Raw genomic sequence first — 22,752 nt, 5'->3', positions numbered from 1 at the left:
AGAAATGGGACACCACTACTACACCGTTACATGCCGTTATACGTCGTCGCTAGCGCCTACGTCACAGGAGATACACCGATGTTTATCACAAACTTCCAAGATGTCAGCTGTAGTCATCCCAGTTGTGTGGGTTACAGATATTTTTTTGCAAACGTTTCTTTGAAGAACATGACCGTAAATATGAACACAAGATTGAATGTAACATAAAGCAAGTGATTATTTGTCGTTAAAATACTTATTAATGCCAAAAATCCCCATACCCCTCCAACCAAAAGAGAATCGAGACAACCCTGCTCCTTCACGTAAATTCGCAAAACAGAGGGGTAGGGGAAAGTGAAGGGGTGTGGGGTAGATTTGGGATTTGGCCTAAGCCTTGACATCAATGAATTTCTGTCAGAGTTGTACAAATCACACTGTTCTATAGAAATTAATTGCCAAATGTGAAGCCTTGAGCTGAATCCTACCTGTGGTAAAAAAAACAAGTAATAAAAACTCGGTGAGTGTTTTAGCGCAATTTTCTGACCTCATGGGATCACAACACTAAGAGATAGTAAATCTTTTCCTGGATTTTTTTTGTGCGTTCCCGAGATTAGACCTTCCTTAACATAATGCCGAAAACCCGAAGTCTCTAGGTGGTCTGGTTGAGGAGTAGATAGAAGTGCAAGATTGGTGCGCACAGACAGAACAGAAATCATGAGTTAACAATCGCAATTTTGTCCGGTGGAAAATTGCGCTAAAAATATATATAAATATTGTGACTTCTCATCACAGTATAACACGTGTAGTGTATTTACACATTCATCACATTTACACGTGTAAATTTTCTGTAAACTCTAAAAGCAGATAAATCAAAACATGTTGAAGATTAGCCAATAGGATATTACCTTTCATGCAGTGTAACACACTGTTTATGAATGTAAAAGGTCTATAAAGTTTTAAAGTGCTCAAACAAATAAAGTTATTGTCTCCTAAAAGAAAGAATAGATTCTGAACTGCTGAAATTAGTCGTCAGTCATACTTTCTGCAGAAACCTACAATACATTAGTTTTGCAACGCATTTGCATAATGCCAGTCGATTGTCTTCATTGGCTGCCTACGAACAGCGTCTACTCTACTGACATCCATTAAAAAAAGGCCTCTGGTCTCTTTCCCTGCATATGTGTTATATTTTTTGTTGTAACCTTGAAATCTTCCCTTTAAGCTGCTTTGACAGTGTTCCCTGAAATTTGCAGCTGATTTAACGCATCTCTCTTGCCCTCCCCAGGGTATCGTGGGACAGTGGTGGAGAAGTACACATTTCGAGCCCTGGCGCCAATGATGTGGGCACCTACAGGTGCACCGCCACCAACGAGTTGGGCTCCGATTCAGAGACAACACATGTTCTGTTGGCTGGTGAGACATCGCACACTGTTTCTCTCTGTAATGACTGTTTCTGTAATGACTGTTTTATATGCAATGTGAGCTGTTGGTTTTTTCTTTTTTCAAACAGAAACTCCCACGATCGCTGCATCACAGAGAAACACGTCGGATCTGAAGAGTACCAGCCTGAAGGTGGTGGTTGGAGGTGTTATCAGTGTCCGTTTAGGTGCCAACCTCACCCTGGAGTGCCCTGTCAAAGGTGAGGGATGATTTCATAACCAGATGAGCAATAGGAAATTATTGTGTGCAACTTTTAAGATCATATGTCATAAAAACTTGAAGCATATTCTCCAGTGCAGCCTCAATGTAGATGCTTCAAATTAACAAAATACTTCACTCTGTGAAAAAGTGAACATGTTTGATGTGTGCATATCCTATGCTTAATAGCTCTTGTCCATGTGGTTTTGGTGAAAGATTCGACTAATTGGACAGAAATGATGTGTAAAGTCAACAGGCTTTCAGGATGCTGGGCCCCTTCTATGGGATTTATGTTGTGCTGCATCATTTACAACCAGCAATCTGCTGAAAAATTGGCCTCCTGTCGGCCTATTGTACTAAAATTTACTTTTAGAGCTCTCTATAGATTTCTATTTATACAATGAGTGATCTAGTGGATTTTAGTGGATATCATTCAAAATCTTCAGATATACTTTAATTAAAGGGTTTAGTTAAAGTCTTGATCAATGATACTTTAAAATAAGACCAGTTTTTGGTATTTTTCGGTTCTAAGATGACTGCCTGTTCCTTTGGACCTTTACCTCACCTCACGAGATCAACAGCTCCCCTTTAACTCCATAAACCCAAACTGGAAACTATTCTTCCTCTTACCTCCTTTTTATTTGCAAATATATATTAGGGCTGGGTATTGACACAAATGTCATGATTCAATTCGATTTTGATTCACAAGCTTACGATTCGATTAAATTCAAATCTGATTTCAATTCAATTCTATTCGATATCAATTAAATACGAAATATAAATCAGGCACAGTGCATAACAAATTTTCTCAAGGGGGGAAAAATCTCTTAACTTTTGCTGTAATCTATACAAGGAGTCAGTTGGTACTACATTACTATAATATTAAATGTTAAAATGGACTGATTTGTATACAAACCCTTAAAGTTTTTATAATAATAAAGTTAAAACACTAATTGATGGATTACATGAGGCATGATATTGATTTTGATAAGATGTACTGTATCTTTCAACACCTTCTGATGTTCATTCATCTTTATCTTGTGCTGTAACTAGTAAAGCGGAAGATATGATCAGTTAACGTGCGCTTCGCTTGATGTGAGGCGGCAAAAGAAATATCTCACGTCAGATTTTGAATTTTAAAGTAACAAAGCACAAAGCTAATTCCGATTAAGTGGATGGGAGGTGCATTCTGTTCATTCATCAACTGAAAACAGCATAGACCAAAAGATCAATTCTTGGGATTTAATAATCGATATCGGTTTATAAAAATGAGAACTGATTAATATCGAGAAATACCAAGCCCTACTTTAAATAAATAAAGGCCTCTCTCAGGCCACTCTGTCTGTCTTCACTCCCCGCCGCAATTTATATAGAGTTGTTTATCTGGTGATTTGGTTGATGCAAAGGACACCTGCTGTTAACAATGGCCTCGCTGCAGCAGAGAGCCATAAGTGTCAGCTGTTCTCTCATGCTTTCATCACCATCTGATTCCCTGAGATGAATAAATGGGATTTGAAGAGCACGTCCAGTTGGCTTTGACAGAAAGGACGGCATAGGCAGCCACAGAGCAGTGGATTGTGCGTGACGATGTAAGAAGATACTGTAATTGAGTGGTTAAACTGATGGTGTGGAGAGATGTGTTGTTAGAGGACGCACACATCCGGATACACACCCCTTTACCACAACCGTCTGATTCAGGTTGCATGATTGCACAGTGCAATTCAGTCTGCTTATCAGGCAGGTCATTAATAATTGCTCTGTTCTAAAACCTAGTGAGCTGCCTACATAGACAGCATCCATGTAACTTCAAAAGTGATTGATTTTGGAACGTTCTTCAAGAAAGTCAAGTCAAGTCACCTTCATTTATATAGCGCTTTTAACAATATAGATTGTTTCAAAGCAGCTTTACAGTGATGATAGGAAATTACAGTAACAGAGATTGTTTTGGCTTTACAGCAGCTCTAGAATAAAGTTATTGTCCAGCTAAAGTTAGTTTTGATTGATTGATTCACTTCCGTTGTAGAGATCATTAGTTATTACACCGTTCTAACAGAAAACACTTAACGCGCTCTGGCCCGCTCATAAAAAGTGCCTGGTGGCTCGAGAACGCAAATCCTGAAATAGATTCCAAGGTGCAAGCCTTGAATTTTGTATTTTTTTATTTTTTTATCTCTGCGCAAACCTCAAAAGCGCAAACCCGCGAAAACGCACGTGTTTAGTCTATAGGTATGCGCGTTTGAATATATATGTGCGCAGGCGTGTAGTCCTTCTTTACAAACCAACCCTCAACAAACTACTGGTCTGGCCTTAAAAATGTATAATAAAGAATTATTTATCGCTTCCGCGTAGCCACGTGAACCGGAATTATCCCGACAATGTATTATCCGTACAGAGGTAAAGAGAAGGGAAGGAGGCCTTCACAGGGGAGAGACTAGTTGACACTTCAGGACTGCGTTGTCATCATGTCCAGGCGCAGGTCCTTCATCAGATCTGGATACGGCCTGGATCCGGCGGACTGCGGTAAACCTTGGGATAAACAGAGAGACTAATATTATCGTAGTTGCCATCCTTCTTATGATATAACAAGTACATCAGGATTTATGGGTAGTGTTCCCGGTTCCGGCTGACCTAATCTATGCAGCCTAACATTGAATTATTGAAGTCTATTATGTGTTATGTGAATGCTAGGTCAAAGCAATGTGTTTTTAGTCTAGATTTGAACTGACAGAGTGTGTCTGCTTCCTGGACAATGTTAGGAAGACTGTTCCAAAGTTTTGGTGCTAAATAGGAAAATGATCTACCGCCAGCAGTCGATTTTGATATTCTGGATATTATCAACTGGCCAGAATTTTGAGATCGCAATAGACGTGAAGCACTATAATGCGTGAAGAGCTCGCTCAAGTACTGGGGAGCTAAACCATTTAGTGCTTTGTAAGTAATCAGCGATATTTAAAATTTATACGATGCTTAATAGGGAGCCAATGCAGTGTTGACAGAACCGGGCTAATATGGTCATACTTCCTGGTTCTGGTAAAAACTCGAGCTGCTGCGTTTTGGACCAGCTGTAGTTTGTTTATTAAGCGTGCAGGGCAACCACCCATAATAACATTACAATAATCTAGCCTTGATGTTATGAATGCATGAACTAACTGTTCCGCATTTGTCATTGAGAGCATATGGTGTGATTTAGATGAAAAATGCAGTTTTACAGATACTAGACACATGACTGATACTAGACAAGTAGTGCAGAGTGCACAGGAGAACGTTTAATCAGTATTCAATTCGAGTTTATTTGTTTAGCCCTTTTCACAATACATATTATTTCAAAGCAGCTTTTCTGAAAATGCTTGTTTCACTGTTAAATTTTAAGACGTATTCTGTTATCACTCAGAGATGAGTGTGTCAAAGTAATGTCCATATTGCAGTAATATAGAGCTGTAATTTAGTACTTCATCTGGTTCTACAACAGGTCAAAAGCCAAAGAAATGGTTTTCATTAGGATTTGAAAATAGTCAGAGAGCATTATTGGAACAGTGTTTGTATCAGTATGCAAGTCAGTAGGCGGTCAGCACTCAGAGATACACATTTTGTGTGCAATATATCTTCTTTTATGTTCCATTTTTTTCTTCATAATCATGTAGTTATTGTTCCTGTGTACGTTTCTCCTCCCAGTGGAAATTTCCTCCAAGAAAATACAGAGGTCACTTCGGCGGCCACTATTAATCCTACCTACATTAACAACATCAGTTCCTGCCATCTTTGCAAGCATGCCTGACAGTTTACTGGTGCCAAAGTGTGTCAGTGCCCACGTGTACGCTTGATGCACACACACACACACACACACACACACACACACCTCAAGGCCTCCGATGTTATTTTCCATTCCTGAGAGCGTGTCTATTCATTGGCTCTCAGACTAACGGCTGTATGTCAGTACTAATGTCTCCACTCGGTAGAAGGGGACCATAAAACTCAGACTCCAATCCATGTGCTGCTCATTATTTTCACCTGGGGTGTCCCATGGGAACTGGTTGGAGGGAGGCAATTTGCATTCATTGTGCCCATTTGTACAAGTAATTTGTGGCAATCTGCTGGCCTCTTGTTGATCTGCTCTTTGAATCAACATTTTCAGCAGTTTGAATAATTCTGCACAAGCTTTAATGTTGATATACGAGTCTTTTAATGGTAAGATAGCAGTTGCCCCTAAATACTGGAGCTTGTTCAGTGATTTGTCATGATCTTAGGTTTGTTTTTGGCAAAGCTGCTACCAGACCAGTGCGTTTGGCATTTTTCATGAATAGGGTACAGGGTCCAATATGCTTATAAACAGTATGGACTGTTTGATTTATGTTCATTTTATTTAAATGTTGCAGTTTTTGCAACAAATTTTGGCACGTCTTAGTTTGTGTGATTCTGTTATACTGTACATATCTGTTATATATACTGTTATACAAGGATGGGACCAAATAATACCAAAGAAAATGTTTGTTCAAACATAAATTATTGATTTTTGTATTGTTGTTATTATTATTATTATAAATGTTAAATTAATGTTATATATAATTATACTTATGTTATATATATATATATATATATATATATATATATATATATATATATATATATATATATATATAATTTTTTTGTAATGGGGGGAAGTAATGCAGACAAAAGGATCGTGTGCAAAATGTAGGACACGGCTCAATTAAGGTTAATTTATAAACATTTTTTATGTAAAATAAGTTCAATTAAAATGATTCAAAAGTATAAACTGTTTTACTTGTTAGGTAGAGTAAAAAATGTCATGAGTTAGGACAGGCTATAATCACCATTTTGAGTGCAGGATACAGATAGTTGATGTATTTAAAAAATACTTTATTTTCATGCTGTGCTAATTTTTTGTTAAATAATAGTTTCTGTAACATATCTAACATTTCTGGCAATATAGAATTTGCCCTTCCAACACCTTTAAAAAGTAATGGGACACCAAAGTGTACCCTACTCATAGAAAGTGGTGATTAGTGTCAGCTCCAGACTTGAGTGTGAACTGATTGATTGTGAGTGACTTGACGTTTTTCTCTGAACAGGTGTCCCTCAGCCAACAGTGAGCTGGCACCACAAGGAGGGTCCGCTAGGCGCCAGTGCTAGTCCTCTTCGGAACGGATCTCTGCTCTTGAGAAACCTCACACTGCAAGACTACGGCACCTACTCCTGCATGGCTGCCAACAGCATTGGAAAATCGGTGGCCTCCAGCCTGCTACGTGTGGTGGGTGAGTAGCGATTCCCATAGTAGCCATATGTCAGTCGACACTTCACCGGGTGACAGGGAAATCCTTGCACGACAGCGCTTCGGTGCTAAGTGAACCACACTTTGTGGGTTGGCTATGTTTCCGACAAAGTCAGCTAACTCAGCGGGAGATTTGCGAGTCGTATATTGATATTGGCATCGTTTGGCGCGTCTTGTTGAGAAATAACGTGAGACCTACAGCCTACAGGGGTGGTAAAATCCATCTATGCAGCGAAATGAAGAAATATGCCCTTCTTTATAGCGGCCGTTTGTCTCTGGAGATCTTATAGGCCACATACAGAAGGCAGTCGAGGCCCTTATTTGGAGGCCCTCAGTATTTTATTAATTGAGGTCATTTCTGTCTCCATCACAGTCAGCCATAATCTCTCTGCTGATTGGAAAAATGCTCTGACTAAGAATAATAATTCAACTACTTGAGGTCATTCAACCATCAAAAAACAAAACAATCTACAGTACCTATAGGAATGCTTTGGTTGATTGCGTTTGATGACACAATGCTCTTTTCATGGCAGGAGGATCTTTGGGTGAATCTGAGCACCAGCATTCAAAGGAAATGAACAGGAAGAGGGTTCTGATGACCTCTGTGATCGGCACCAGCGTCACGGTCAAACCAGGAGATATCTTAAGGATAGGTACAGCACTTTTCATGTTGTGTATGTGGTATGAGCTTGTTTTGTCATTTAAACACCATATAATTAGTCTTACCTACATAATTTTCCATTTTGTTATTGTGTATGACTGTGTAAGACTTGTTTTCAAAGAATATGTCTTACTACAGATACTTGCATGTGCTTTTAGCTTGTTTCAAAAAGCACATTTATTTAATTCCAAGAATATTAAGATATTTTACCTCAATAACCATTAAAAAATACTAATTAAAAACTTTTAAAAGTTTCATGACATACATACATTTCTAAAAGGTTGCTAAATTAGGACAGCAGGTACCACATTAGATTTCCATTAAGACTGTTTAATTGAGTCTTAAATGCTTTTTCGTGCATGTTTTGCAGACTTTAGTGAATACATGTCTTGCTTTTTAAGACTAATTGCAAATGACAGGAGATGTCAAATCCATTTCCTCTTGAAATTCACCCATAACCCCTTTAGGTTGTCCAGTGGTCTCCAATCACAAGAAGCCCATCAAGTGGTCCTATCAGAACCAGACCTTGAAGCAGAGTCCAGACGTGAGCTACCGCATGCTGGCGGGAGGACGTGTTCTGGAGATGAACACGCACGGAGGGAAATTTGACGGACGTTACGAGTGCCAAACACAGATCAACAACCAGCAGCGTCTCACAGCTTGGATTCACGTGCTTTCACAAGGTTAGTGTGAAGAGAAACAACTTGGGTGAGGAGAAACAAGAGCTCTCTATAGTTTTGGAATAGCACACAGTAGGGTTGTCACAATACCACAAACATATCTTATGAAACTATACAATAGCTGATAATATTGCTGTTGAACTATGCATATCTTACGGATCTAACTATAGCTGAATTATCACAATACCAAGTGGTATACAGTACCATGCAAAATGAAATCTACAAAATGAACCAAATTTTCAAAAATATATCGATGTAAATGAAAACAGATTTTGTCTGAATACTTTATTAATGAGAATGAATAACTGGCTTTTTACCAATCAAATTAAATCAGTGAACAAAATCCATCTAAGCTCTGCAGAAGTGACATTTACACTTAAATGCTGCTCAGAGGTGGTATTAATGAATTTACACTGCATTTACAATTACATACCGTATATACCCGACTATAAGACGACCCTGAATATAAGACGACCCCCCCATTTTCCAGACTTATTTTTGTGGAAAAAATCTAGTTTTCAACAGAAAATAATTTTATTTGAAAATTGCAGTGATAATTCATTCTCTCTCTTCCAGCGCGCGCGCGCACCTTTCTCTATCTCTCTCTCTTGCGCTCAGCGTCTCGCACGCGCACCTCTCTCTCTCTCTCTCTCTCTCTCTCTGCGTCTAGCGCACCTCGCTCTGCATCTCGCGCGCGCGCACCTCTCGCTCTCTCTCGCTCTCTCTGCGTCTCGCGCGGCAGAGAGGAGCAGCGTTTTAATTCAGTTAAACTAAACACAGAATGTTGCTTCTCTAATTTTACATGCAAGTATAGCCGACTGTTTCAGTCACTATTTCATATTTATTCAGTTGTTCTTTCTCCCTTTCCCCCCGTGATTTTGTCTATATCGCGAATATAAGACGACCCCCCATTTTTCAGCCTATTTTTAGGACAAAAACCTCGTCTTATATTCGGGTATATACGGTAAATAGTTAAATGTTATGAGATTAATGTTTGAAATATACAATTTTGAATATAGAAATTAAATAATAGGCCTACTTTTAAATAGAAAACTGAAACCGCTGGTAGGTGGTAGCAAGCCTTGATGATTGAGTCACTGAATCATTCATTTAACTGATTTGTTCAGTGGGTGGAGCTTGACATCCAGCTCCCAATCTCTGGACGTAATGGGTGGAGCTTGAAGGTCTATCCACACCCTAACACCACCCTTAACCCTATTGCTAAACCTAATTAGGTTAAACTCCACCCAGAAAGGGAGAGCTGGACGTCATGTGACTCTGCAGTGAGCACCACTTGAGCTCATTGAATCATTGACTCACCCAAATCGGCCAAAAACACGGATTTATTCAGAATCAAAACACGGCTGTGTGCTGCTCGGAGAAGCATAACGATTCTGCTTCGAACTATTTTCATTGGTGAAATAGATCGAAAACATCAGTATTTACAATGTTGTGTCTAAAATGCCATTTAATAATAACTTTTTGTTTATTGAACTGTTGTAATAAATCAATCATATTTGCAGTCGTGCTGATATTCAGAAAAACAGTACTCTAACTCGTGTCATATTGCTAAACCATAAAGGAGGCTACCATAAAACATAGAAGCATTTTTGCCAGCACATTTGGCTTTTTTTAAAATCCCAGTGATCCTACGTAGACAACATTTTCAAGCATCAGATGCACGCTCTTGATTTGAAGGCTTTCATATTAAGATAGCTTCTTTAACCAAGCTTTAAAGGATCATTGCATGTCTCCTTCACAGAGGAGGCAATTCCACAATTCATCTTGGCAAGCTCATGTCATCTAAGCTTTCAACTTAGAACAAAAAAGTCCTCATTTTTTGACAAAAAGCTGTCATTGAAGAGAAAGCATAAAAAGCCATCACATCACATGACACCAAGCTAAGGATGATTAGTATTAAAAATAAAATCATGATTCATCAATCATCAAACCGTTTTAAACATTTCTTGCACTAATATAATTATCTATTAATTTATTATCTATATCATTATATAGAACACTTTCTCTTTTTTCCTTCTTTTTTTACTTTTTAATAAGCTTTATGTTAGGAATTAAAAAATTATGCACACTATTCAGTTATAATATACATATGATTTTGTTCTTTATTCATGTATGTTATTGTTATTTGTTACTAGGTTTGTGTGTCTTTTTGTTGTATGTATAATGTGACAATAAAAAAAGAAGCAAAAAACAAATAAAAAAGTACTAGTATAAAAGTCTGTGAATGATGAATAGCTGCTGTCTTCTAATGAAACTCAACACGCAGAATAGACAGGAAAGTAAAATTGTTATGAGTTGTGTTGAAGGCTTCGGACATGAATTGGACATCAGGTCTGTCTTGTAGAGAACCAACCGCTCGGAGAGCTCATTTGTGTCTTGTTAAAGCTCCATGTCTTCTTTTCAGTTCTGGCACAATGCCATACATTTTAAAAGACAGAGTAGATTGTGTGGATATTCAAGCCCAGATTCCTAGAAACCTTTAAGAGCTTGTTAATGGTCTCTATAACCTCTCACTTTGAATCAGGCGATTTGGTAGCTACTGTACTTGAGTGGTTGTGGTTCTTCTCTGATCGTACTTGCCTGATGCTAAGATATTGATTTACTTTACTGAACATATAAACATATTGGTGCATGTTTGAAGTGTTCATAAATATATTGTTTTTAGGGATGATATATCGGTACCAAATTGGTTGTGGTTATTGATCAGTAGTAGGCTTTTTTTTTATTTATCAGTATGTTTATGTTGGATTGGCCAGTATTTAATCATGCATGCTCATTTTTCCTATTTCTATATTTATGCAAATATATGCAAAATTTTGAAAACAGGTTTCAAAGTTCAAGTTTTTGAAAACGAGACCATTATCGGTGGTCAAACGGTGGTCGGTCGGTACCAAAACGGTGACATCATGTGCATGCATATTAAACTCTCAGTCTATAGTGACATCGTCAGCTACTGGCACTGCATGCATAAAACAGCGTTTTTAGTCATTTTCGTGGCTTTTGTGAATGGGATTGCTTTGACAACATTGTCTGTATGCACTTTCTTTTAAAACACAAAGGAAAAACTTTTCAGTTTTTAGTACAGTTTTCAGTTTGAATTGTATAATAAAATCAATACAATTCCATAGTATTTTATACTGTTTATATAATATTTTGCAATAACTAAAATCTGTTTTAAAAGTCATTTTTAAATAATGATCTGCTTATTGGTATCGACCAGAATTTGAATATCATCCCTAATTGTGTGTATTTTTCTCTTTCTGTCATTTTTTAGAGTTTGAGTGGCATTTGGGTGAGTGGAGCACATGCAGCGCTTCCTGTGGCAGCAGAGGGACTCAGATGAGGAAGGTACGATGTCTGACGTCTGAGGGAAGTGAGACACCTCATTCGGTCTGTCATCATCTTCCCAAACCGATCAGTCAAAAACAACCATGCAACCTCCTGGACTGCCCTCCCAGGTATGCTTCAATAAGTAAATAAATAAATGTACTTCATAATCTGAAGCATTTGGCACCTTCATTTGGCATGACAGTCGGCATGTTAGTAGAGTTGAATGGTTTCATATATGGTTCATTTCTGATGAAGTCATTATGGCAACTGAGGTGATTAAGAGATTTTATGGGCACACTTTAGGGGTCCTATTAATATGCTTTGTTACATTTTTAACGTTCTTTAGTGTGTAATGTTGCTGTTGGAGCATGAAAAATGTCTGCAAAGTTACAAAGTCACTCCAAAAGGGATTCTCTATATCAGTGCGCACTGTTTCTAAACTCCCTGAAACGCCTCCATTGTAGTCTTGAGTGTTCTTCCTGAGAACGAACACCTCACAACATTCCTCGTTTAAATAATTCCCGTCCAAAAACAAATATTATTCAATATTTGACCAATCACAACACATTGGTCCAACTGACCAATCAGAGCACATTGTGATTTTCAGAAGGAGGGGCTTTATAGACCGAAACTAAACAGAGCGATACTCTCAGACTGGAAAGAGAGGTGCTGCAACAATGTAAAATATGTGAAAATATGGTGTTTTTTAAATATTAAAGCATAAAACCTATTCTAGTAGACCCTAAAAACAAAATCAAGACTTTACAAAAGGGCATAATAGGTCATTTTTAACCTGTGGTGATAATCAAGCTTTTAATGTTGTTTATATGTCTATGTGGGGTTTTTAATATGCTTTAAGATAAACCTTGTGTAAATTCATGTCAACACAATTGTTGAGTATTTTCTCCTTAAAACTGCAGCGAACCAAAGACAGTTTTTAAAAAACACGGTTTGAAATCGCTGGTGTTTCTGACGTCACAAACTACCTTGTAACCAATCACATCAACATGTGATCATCAAAGAGTGGATCCCTGAGCTGGTGTGAGTGAGTGGAGGCGGGGCTAATTTGCATATTCATAGAACCGTGTTTACTAAATAAGGCAAGGGTGTAGAGTTACATTCAAGCTATTTTAAAGGTGGGGTAAGCCGTTTTTGAAATATGCTGTTAGCCAATGTTGATATTTTAAATAAACCCAAACAATCCTAACAGCCTTGCTCCGAGTCGGTCTCGAACGCAATGACGCTAAAAACTGCATTCTCTAGCAGTCACCAAGGCGACTTTCACTAGCTGTCCCAAGAGAAGATGTTTGATCATAGAAGCGCAACAAAATAATGCTTCACGAAAAATAAAGCACAGATGATGAACGAATGACAAGGAAGCACAAAAAAATGAATGTACAGTACACAATAGTATTAACAAACAAGAGTTGGTTGTTAGTTGCCAACAGCACAGCAGCTCCAGACACACATGACACACAAACCCAGTGTTACTCATGTGTGGAGCGAATCAAAGCAACATCCATGTGTGTTTTCAGGCCCTCCCACTCAGCTCTCTCCTGCGCTGGACAGCTTTTCTAATATTAACACGGGTCCTAAAGCTCTTGCCCGGACATAACCCTTTATTTTCCAGTGATTTCTTTTGAGATTTTCTCTTTTGTATTTTCTCTCATCTCTATTTCTGCAGCCTTTCTTCAACTCTCCCTCATGATCGTTCTCAATCCTCCACCGACATACGCCCCCTACTGCTGATTGGCTACACGTTTGTTGTTGTGTCAGTCCGACTAACTTCCAAACAGCATATTTCAAAACGACGTGCCCCACCTTTAAAACCCCTTAAGTGTCACCGGCCCACCGGTGGGCCCACAGCCATTACATATTTAAAACAGTAATATCCTTTACTAAACCTAAACTAATCTTAAACTATATATCAGTTGAAAGCTTACAATCTCTAGTTTTCATATTTTGTGACTGATTTTCAAAATGAATTACAGAGGAGCCGTAATGTATCACTTTGCAACAAGAATATTTTCATGCCAAGAGTTCAAAAGATAACATCCATTAATATTTTTAGAAAAAATGGCTGAAAATGTTTTAAATATAAAGAAAATAATAACAGATTCACCATTTATGATGTGGCAGTGTAAGGGTGGATTTCCTGCAGGGGTTCAGTCTGCAAGACTGCCGAATGACTAAAGAAAAGTTATTAGCAAGATGGTAGAAAACTGCACATTTCTTGTCTATTACCACCCAATGCTACTTACACCAACGACGGAAATAAGCACAGTTACAAAGCTTAATATATGGGAGAGCGTTGCTATAGAGAGTTACTATATTGTATTGCAATAGGTAGTAATTCAAAGTCAATACCAAATCAAAACTAGTTAGCACATCCTTTGTAATTGAAAAGGTTTAATGACAAAATATGCTTATGGTTACACTTAAAATAGTTACAAAATAGATGTATGAGATGATAAAAACTTACACCATTAATTGTACCCAGCATATAAAACGTTACGAGAGAGAGAGAGTGAGAGAGAGAGAGAGAGAGAGAGAGAGAGAGAGAGAGAGAGAGAGAGTGAGAGTGAGAGAGAGTGCCCCAGGAAAGGGACCCAGAGCATAAAGCAGGGGTCGGCAAGTAACTTTGGCCGCGGGCCAATATTTTTTTTAGCCAGTAGATGGCGGGCCAGCTACACAGAGTAGGCCTATGGATACAAATTAAATACTCTTATATAGGCCTATAATTGCGGAATATGATGGGTCCGTCACCGTCCGTGGATCATTCATTCAATCGTTTTTTTTTTTTTTTCAAATTAAAACCAAAAATAAAAAGATGAAAAACGACTTGTTTTTCCATTATTTATTTCCTAAACTGAAATGAAAAAAAAAAAAAATAAGGACGGGTTTTCTGATTTTCTGATTGTGCTCAGATCAAAAATAGAAAAAATGAATTACTGGATTAGACAAATTTAAATTTTGATTTTTAAGTTTTAATTTAACACCTTATGCATATATCAAGGAAACCATTTTAAACAGATCAAGTAGGCTACTATTGTGGTAACATATTACAGCCATTTTAATAAAGGTGTGAATAGCAATCATGCCTCATTCCGTACAGTCCGACTTTTGAACTTTATTCCTTTTTTATTATTATTATTTATTCGGGGACACACACATACACACCTAAGGTTTAAGGAGGTCTGCGTGGGACTGTTTTTTTTCGTCCCGCTCCCACAAGGTTCTATTCAGCAACCGCTTAAAATACACTCGGTGTTCACCCGCTTTATTTCCCGACCTGACGGGTCCACAAAATTTAGATCTCGTTTCCATAATCTCACATTCAAATGTCTCTAATGGAAAGAAGGAGATTGGAGTAGCCTATAATAATTATAAATGCTATACAAAAATTGTGTTCGTGTCAGTATAAATATTAGGCTATTTTAACATTGTACTGTCAGCAGAGAAAAAAAATGTCACAGAAAAAAAATATGAAATATAAATAACATGAATTAAATAGGACAAAGCCTATCACTCAAGTTTCTAAGCAACATAAACGAAAATCATATTGCCCTACTGACGAAATGAAGTAGGCTATTTTCTGTCGAACTATTTCAAACATCCTTGCAAAAAAAGAATGTTGTTGACTGACAATGGTTTCAGTACCAAACAGCTCCTCAGAGATAGGTGTACAGGCGGTCAGAATTAAGTGCGGATACGCTGTCAAAAGATGTCGGGACTCGGGAGTTGGCTATTGTCAGTCAGACCGCACGCTCCGTCCAAAGTACACCAGAGTTCTGACCGCTACCGTCTTTTGACGCGCGAATGGACACAAAGTGGTCAAGCGTATAACTAGACGCGGCAGGCGCGAATTTGACGCGCTATTCACGTCCGTTGTGAACGCACAGTTATACTTTAAAATGTAATCCTGCACCGCATGATTCCCTATGGGCGTTTCACACAGTATGCGGCGGTGAAATCGCCGCGCGACTACGGCTTTTCTCAAGTAGTGGAAGAGTTTTGTACAGCATTTAGGACTGCCAAAATAATCCGGCGGGCCAGAAAATATTGCTGACGGGCCAGTTTTGGCCCGCGGGCCGCCAGTTGCCGTTCCCTGGCATAAAGAGACAGAGCAACAGTTACAAACTTGTTTTATCCTTTCCCTGACCATGTGACTAAAACCCAAATGTGAGACGTTCAAGCTGACCAATCAGATAATTACAACTTCCCCCATTGTACTAAAGGTGTGACAATTCATCGACCCCCGAAGTACACACATCTTGGCCTATAGGCCTTGATCACTATCAGCCCCTCTGTGCCTTTAGGAACTCCAAATGGTCCTTGTGGTAGAAAGAGAGGATGGAAAACAGTAAAGCAAATGTCTTTGTTCATTTCAAATATCTTGGATTATAATCAATCCTACAGCAGCGAGCTATAACACACACGTGTTATTTTTATCTGTTTATTAGTGGTTGAATTCATATCAAAATCTGCCAAACTTCCTATACTACTTCTGTCTACTTCATAAATTGTATGAGTTGAGTTGTGTGTATTTTGTTATACTCATTTATGGGTTTGATTCATTGGTTTAAAGACCAAAATAACTACATAAATGTAAATAAACTGCATAATTACCCCACTGTCTGAACAAATGGATTCATTACTTACTAAACAACTGGGAAAATTACACTGTAAAAAGAAATAGAGATTGGGTGCAATGTAAACAAAGCCATAAAAACTGTATATGGCTGTGCTATCAAACCTACTGTATAATTACCCCAGTTCTCTGAACGTTAACGATTTAGAAGTCAGACACAGTGACAGTCTTTGATAAATGAGCGTCTGCTGATGGATCTCTCCATAGACTTCAATATAAAGAGAGCAGAACCTTTCACAATCTTGTGAGCTGTGATACATTTGACTGCGAGCAGCACCCCGGTCCTCTGATTCCCAGCCAAAGTGCCTCTCTCCATCAAACAGCCCATCTATCATTCCCTTCCCAGCATCAGTATTTTCAGGGGCTGTGCAGATGCTCAACGGAGCACATGAATCAAACTCCATGAGTCCAATGGGGCTGGAGAAGAGCAGATATCAGTTGTCAGTGTAAAAGAGCTTCTTTTTGTCAGTGCACTGGTCTGGCAAGAGAAATCCATGTGGATTTTTTTGGTTTTTACCATTTCGACACAATGCAGAGAAATCAGAACATTTAGAATAAAAAGTATTGTGAAAATTATTTTTATCAGCAGGGATAGAAATGAACTCTTCCAATATTTGCCCCCTCGGATTGATTTCTAGGGACTATTTGTGTGTGTGTGTGATATCGTAAACAATCTGATTGCTTGCTTTGATATGGCTACTTGTATCCAACTTTCCGAACAACCGCTACTAGCTTTAGCCCGCTAGCATCACTAGCATGTGCTCGCACGTCGTGTTTAAACTCTTTTTACTCAAGAAATATCACATTGTTAATTTTAGTAGCATTAAAAACAAAAACAGTTTTTCAAACAAGGAATAAATTCTATACAGAAAGTGAGCAAAATGTTCCTTATGACTAAAGTGTTCTTGATTGGCCATTGCATTCATAAGTTCAGCAGAAACACATGATTGGTTATGCAAAAAAAAAAAAAAAAAAAAACATACAAGAAATTGATGCAATCTGAGCAGATCTAAATGTCACAATCAACACTTTTCATTCATTTTCACATTTCATTTTAATAGCAACTGCCATAATAGATTTAGTTAAATCATGCAAAATTTTTGCCCCCTTATTTTGAATTTGGGGGGCATTTTTTCTTAATTTTGGTGACAAAAATGAATAATTTCTTTCTTCACCATGCTTTTCATAAAAACAGCATGAAATGGCATTTGCAACACATTTAAAATGTGATCTAGTTGGTTAATATTTTTTGTTTTATTTATTTATTTCGTTCTGCCATTGCAAATTGCAATTTTAGTATTGATAATTTCATTGACATTTTTCATGAAACATTTTGAAACATTTTTGAACAATAAGACCAGGGACATATTTAAGACAGCGTTATTATCGTTAACTAAAAATATAAAAATTATATTGAAGTAAAGCGGAAATATTAGTTGAAAAACTTAAACTAAACTTAAACGAAATTGGTCTATTAATAAATATAAAAATAAAAGCTAATTCAAAATATTAATAAAATTATAATAAAAATAAAATGCTGATTTTAAAAAAGTTTTAAACTAATCATTTTGTCAACTAAATATTATTAGCACGTACTTTTACACTTTGGTATAAAAGCCAGCGGGAGTTTTTTCCGCAGAGAAAATATTCCGAGCCCGACTCATTAGCATAGTCCACGTTTCATATTGTGAGCTGATTGATTGAGGGTTTCACGGAGAACACAGGATAGATAGTGCATACAAACGCTCTCCGACTTCTATACGTCCATGCCAAAAACATCATCTGATTATTGCCATGCGTCTGGGCTCAGCGCATGAATCATATGGCTCTGTAAAAGCGCTTAGCGTCAGTTCAGAGCCATCAGCGGGAGATCCTCTCACAAAGCGTGTCTTTGTTACTGCTTCTCTCGCTCTAACACAACCCCAAATGCCCCGCAGAGGCTCCGAGCTCCCCAGTGACTCGGGCACAACCTGTGCTTTTTCAAGAACCAAAAATATCCAGCCGTACGTATCGCCAGTTAGGAATGCGGTATATATTCTTCTTGGTTTGGAATGGCACATATCCAGAGTTAGCTAGAAGTTTGAGGTTTGTTAGTGTGCGTTTAACTGTGTGAGTGCAGAGAGAATTGGTAATACGCAGCTAGATAAATGTCAAGTATAAGACTGGATGCTGCAGGTGGATCTCTGGTGGGAATGTAAATCATGTCCTGTAATAATACATTTGCAGTGTATTTTCTGTCTACAAAGTTGAATGCAGGTGAAGTGTGTAGTTTCCAAATGGAATTATAATGACAAAATCGCACATTGTAATTCAAATTTGACCAGTTTTGAAGCTATTCTGACTTTCTGAACTGTTCTTTCTGTTTATGTCAGTTGGACAGGGCCGGATTTACATCATATTTGTGACATAGGTAAAAGAATCGGAAACCTTGTATGACCAAAACTGCAACTTTTCTGGAAATGTAAAAAACACTGTATTTTTTTAATTACTAAACACTATGTTGTCAAAGTTGATATTCTGGCTTTGTAAATGATCAAATACTTGCATGTGTCATTATATTATTAACGGTTTTACTGTGTACTACCTATTTTTATTTTTATTTTAATATTATGTGCAACAGAATTAGGATTATGCTACATTGCTGTCACATGACCTCATAACGTTGCATGTTTATTCAGTGAATAGCGAAGAGTTATGATCTCTGAAATATATCGTTTGGTGATCTGATCAAAAAAACATGTTAAATCATACATTTTGGCTCATCAATCTCACTGGAAACGGAAAGTCAAGTTGAGTGCATTGCATTGTGGCATTTTATACATTGTGCAGTTACACTTTATTTGAGGTGTAATTATAAATGTAAGTACTGAGTAAAAATAATAAATAGGATTAGGGTTGGTTTAGGGTTAGTTGGATGTAATTATGCACGATTTATAGTAATTACTATAGTAACTACATGTGTAACAAGGACAACAAAGTGTTACTCAGTGTGCTTTATTGTATACTGCACATTTTAAAAAACGTAGGTCATCTAGGTATTTAATGTAGAAAATTGATAGCTGATTGTGGCGTATTTAAACATCATTTAAAAAGTAAACACTGACTTCTGATTTTTTTAATCATTTTGAAGCTCCCCTGACTTTGAGCAATGTTCTTTCTGTATGCGTTAGTTGGGTGTCAACAGTGTGGTCGAAATGCTCCAGTTCCTGTGGGCGGGGCTTCCGAGAGAGGCGGGTGTCCTGTCAGCAGGTGGAGGCATCAGGGAGCACGAGGGTTCTGTCCCGTACGGCGTGTGAAGGATCTCCTCGGCCTGAAGACAGGGAAGAGTGCACCTCTCACGCCTGTGTGGAGTGGCTCACCGGACCCTGGGGGAAGGTACGTTTACTGGCACTTTTATATTCATCCTAACCGCTCTAATGTGGAACAGTGTCTAAAATAGTGTATAACTAATAGTTTGATATCTGGCCATTTTGAAATCATTAGCCAGTAACCAGTACAGCAGATTTTCTAAATATTGAAATTGATGATAACCATTATGCACAAATATTTTATATTCTGTGGACTCATTGCTATTTTTTTTATGTTTTTGAAAGAAGTCTATTCTGCTCACCAAGGTTGCATTTATTTGATCAAAACCGTGGTTCATTTTAATTTTCAGGAATCTCTGATGAATAGAGAGTTCAAGAGAACAGAATTTATTTGTGTGATCATGCTATACTTTTTCATAAACTTTTAAACAAAAATTTTTGTTATAAATTATTAATCTTGTATGAACTTGAGAAATATTAGTTTTTTAAAAAATACATTTGTAATATTGAAATGTATTACTTCTGTAATTTGAAATATTTCTGAGTGAAAGATAATATTCAATGAGGAAAATAATTAAGTTAGGACTTTTGGGGGGGGGGGGTGACTGGATTGTGACGTATTAGGCAAGTAAATTTGGTTAATATTGAAATATATTTAAATAATATTTAATAACAAATATAATTTGCATATATAATAATAATAATAATTATATAAATAATTAAACTAATGATTAAAAATACTGGCCAGTTACAGAATAAAAAAAAACACTTAAAATATTATTTTCAATAAATATCTTTAATATATTGTAATAAAAATGTATTATATATTATACAAATATTATAATACAAATATACGGTAACAATTTTCAGTAAATTAATGTTTATGTTAATAATGTTAATTTTAACATTACTAATACATTATTAAAATCAAAAGTTGTATTTGTTATCATCAGTTAATTCACTGTGAACTAAATTAACGATATTTGTATTAACTAACATTAACAAAAACTAATAAATACTGTAACAAATGTATTGCTCATGGTTAGTTCCTGTTAGTTAATACATTAACTAATGTTAACCTTATTGTTAAGTGTTACCAAATATACTCTCTTATGCAATCATGAAAAAAAAAATTCATGTCATTCGTCAAATACCTATGATTAGTTTTATGTAGCATTTGTTAAACTCTCTCCTCTTTGCATTTACAATTTTATATGTCACGTATATATGTCAAATATATATATATATATGTCACGTGATGTGTTCAACAGTGCACGGGCCGTTGTCTGGGGCCTGCGGTGGCCACACAGAGCAGAACGGTATCATGCAGACACTTCAGCAACTCCACCTCCAAAACATGTGACCCAAAAGAAAGGTGCCAGACTCGCTGTGGAATATTCAGCATCACTTATTCTCACATGCAAAGCTCTTTTATAATTCATGATCTGATTCCCAAACACCTCTCAGGCCGTCATCCGTGAGGAACTGCTCCTCCGAGATGTGTGACGTGCACTGGAAGGTGTTTCCGTGGAGGACGTGCACCGTGGCGTGCGACAGCGGCTTCCAGTCCCGTCGAGTGGAGTGTGTCCATCGGCAGAACAGAAAAACTCTCCCCGACCAGCACTGCGCCTGGCAACGGCGGCCTGTTACCTGGCAACACTGCAACATCACTTCCTGTGGCAGTAGGTCTCTTAGTTTTAGCTCTGAAACCCCTCGTTATAACCCAGGCTGAGTGTCAGTACAGTTCGAAAGATGTTTGCCCTTGTTCGACACCATTAGAGCGCTCGTGTTTTATAAGGGAAAATATTACCGACCTGAGGGCGAAATATATTGGCTTGATCCGTCACTCTTGAAGAGCTGCTATTTGCCTGTTTTTTTTATAAGTTAACACAACGTCCCGAGAGAACTCGCTCTTGTTCGTGGGGTTTTCTTTTATGCTCCTTCAGGAATCCTGTCTGTCCAAACATCTGCTTTTTGTTCTTCACTCTTCTGTGCTGAAACTTAATGAAACATTTTTTGTGTCACCTAACTTGTTTCTGGGTGCAGAAATATTTAATAAAATAACACCAATAAATGAACTTATATTGTATTTGGAGTGTGAAGCTGCAGTCACACTAGACTTTTGAGCCTGCAATGTTGCTTCAGACACTGCAGTGAACATGATCATATCACACTCTTTTTATTAAACAATAAAAAGTCACTGTTTGGATTTAAATAGGCAAATGTTTAAGGGTCTATGATTGGATCATTACTGCAGTGATTATTATGTTTCCAGCATGCTATATGTGTGGCAACAGTTCTTCTAACCCTAATTGATGGAGTGTGTAGGTTTTCATTTCTTAAACAACCATGTAGGACCCACACATCATGGCCATATTACAGGATGACAATGTCAAGATTCATCAGGCTCAAATTGTGAAAGAATGGTTTAGGAGTGAGCTTGAAGAATCATTTCATGCAACTGGCACCTCTGAGTCCAGATCTTAATTTCATTGAAAGTCTTTGGGATGTGCTGGAGGAGACTTTACAGAGAGCTTGACTCTTGCTTTGTCAGTACAAGATCTTGACCAAAAATGGATGCACCAAATGTTAAAGGTGCCATTCATGTGTGTGCATAAGTTTGCATTTCTGGTCTCCCACGTTTCCATGTGTATAGACGTCAATGAAGCACAAAGTCCCAAAATTCATTACAATAATCTTTGCGATATTTTGATCCAAGATCAGGGGCCAGTTACAAAAACTTAGCCTCTGTGTTAAGACTGTCTAACAACTAGCAGCTAACCAAGGGGTAAGGTAGTCTGGCTTTTCCAATTCAGTTCATATCAAAATACCCTTTTACGTAACTGACTTTAAAAATGTAGGACCTATCTCGAAGAAAAAGTATAGATGACTATCTTTAAATACTAGTCTAAGCAGTTTATGGACGAAGCAAGACAGTGTTTCACAGCTATAGTGTGTAGTTTAGCACAACTGAACAATGTATTGACCATCAATTAGCATCTTAGACATGAACTGTCAATTTTATTTAATTTTATTTTGTATTGTAGGAAACTGTTTCTCTCTTTAGGGTGTACAGTAAATAAAAAGTCTTCAAATATTTCACCTTAATGAAAATATATTAAAGTCCCCATGAAATCAAAATTGACCCTATTTACTTTGTTAGCGCATATTACTAGTCTTGTGGTGAACAATTAATC

The 22,752-nt window shown here is 37.4% G+C and overlaps 1 protein-coding gene across 1 annotated transcript in view; it reads left to right on the top strand.

Moving 5' to 3' along the window:
• Positions 1-22,752, top strand: part of adamtsl3 (ADAMTS-like 3) — a 181,719-nt gene that overhangs the window by 156,118 nt on the left and 2,849 nt on the right. The window contains exons 22-30 of the mRNA XM_081358718.1: positions 1,265-1,392; positions 1,490-1,618; positions 6,705-6,887; positions 7,438-7,557; positions 8,033-8,248; positions 11,541-11,724; positions 19,418-19,622; positions 20,827-20,930; positions 21,023-21,237. Coding sequence (XP_081214844.1) covers positions 1,265-1,392; positions 1,490-1,618; positions 6,705-6,887; positions 7,438-7,557; positions 8,033-8,248; positions 11,541-11,724; positions 19,418-19,622; positions 20,827-20,930; positions 21,023-21,237 — 1,484 coding nt within the window. The remainder of the gene's footprint in view (positions 1-1,264; positions 1,393-1,489; positions 1,619-6,704; positions 6,888-7,437; positions 7,558-8,032; positions 8,249-11,540; positions 11,725-19,417; positions 19,623-20,826; positions 20,931-21,022; positions 21,238-22,752) is intronic.

This window comes from Scardinius erythrophthalmus, assembly GCF_964197995.2.
Source record: "Scardinius erythrophthalmus genome assembly, chromosome: 2".
In the NCBI taxonomy this organism is placed as follows: domain Eukaryota; kingdom Metazoa; phylum Chordata; class Actinopteri; order Cypriniformes; family Leuciscidae; genus Scardinius; species Scardinius erythrophthalmus.
The sequence above is the reverse complement of the archived record's forward strand: the minus strand, read 5'-3'. Positions and strand labels throughout refer to the sequence as shown.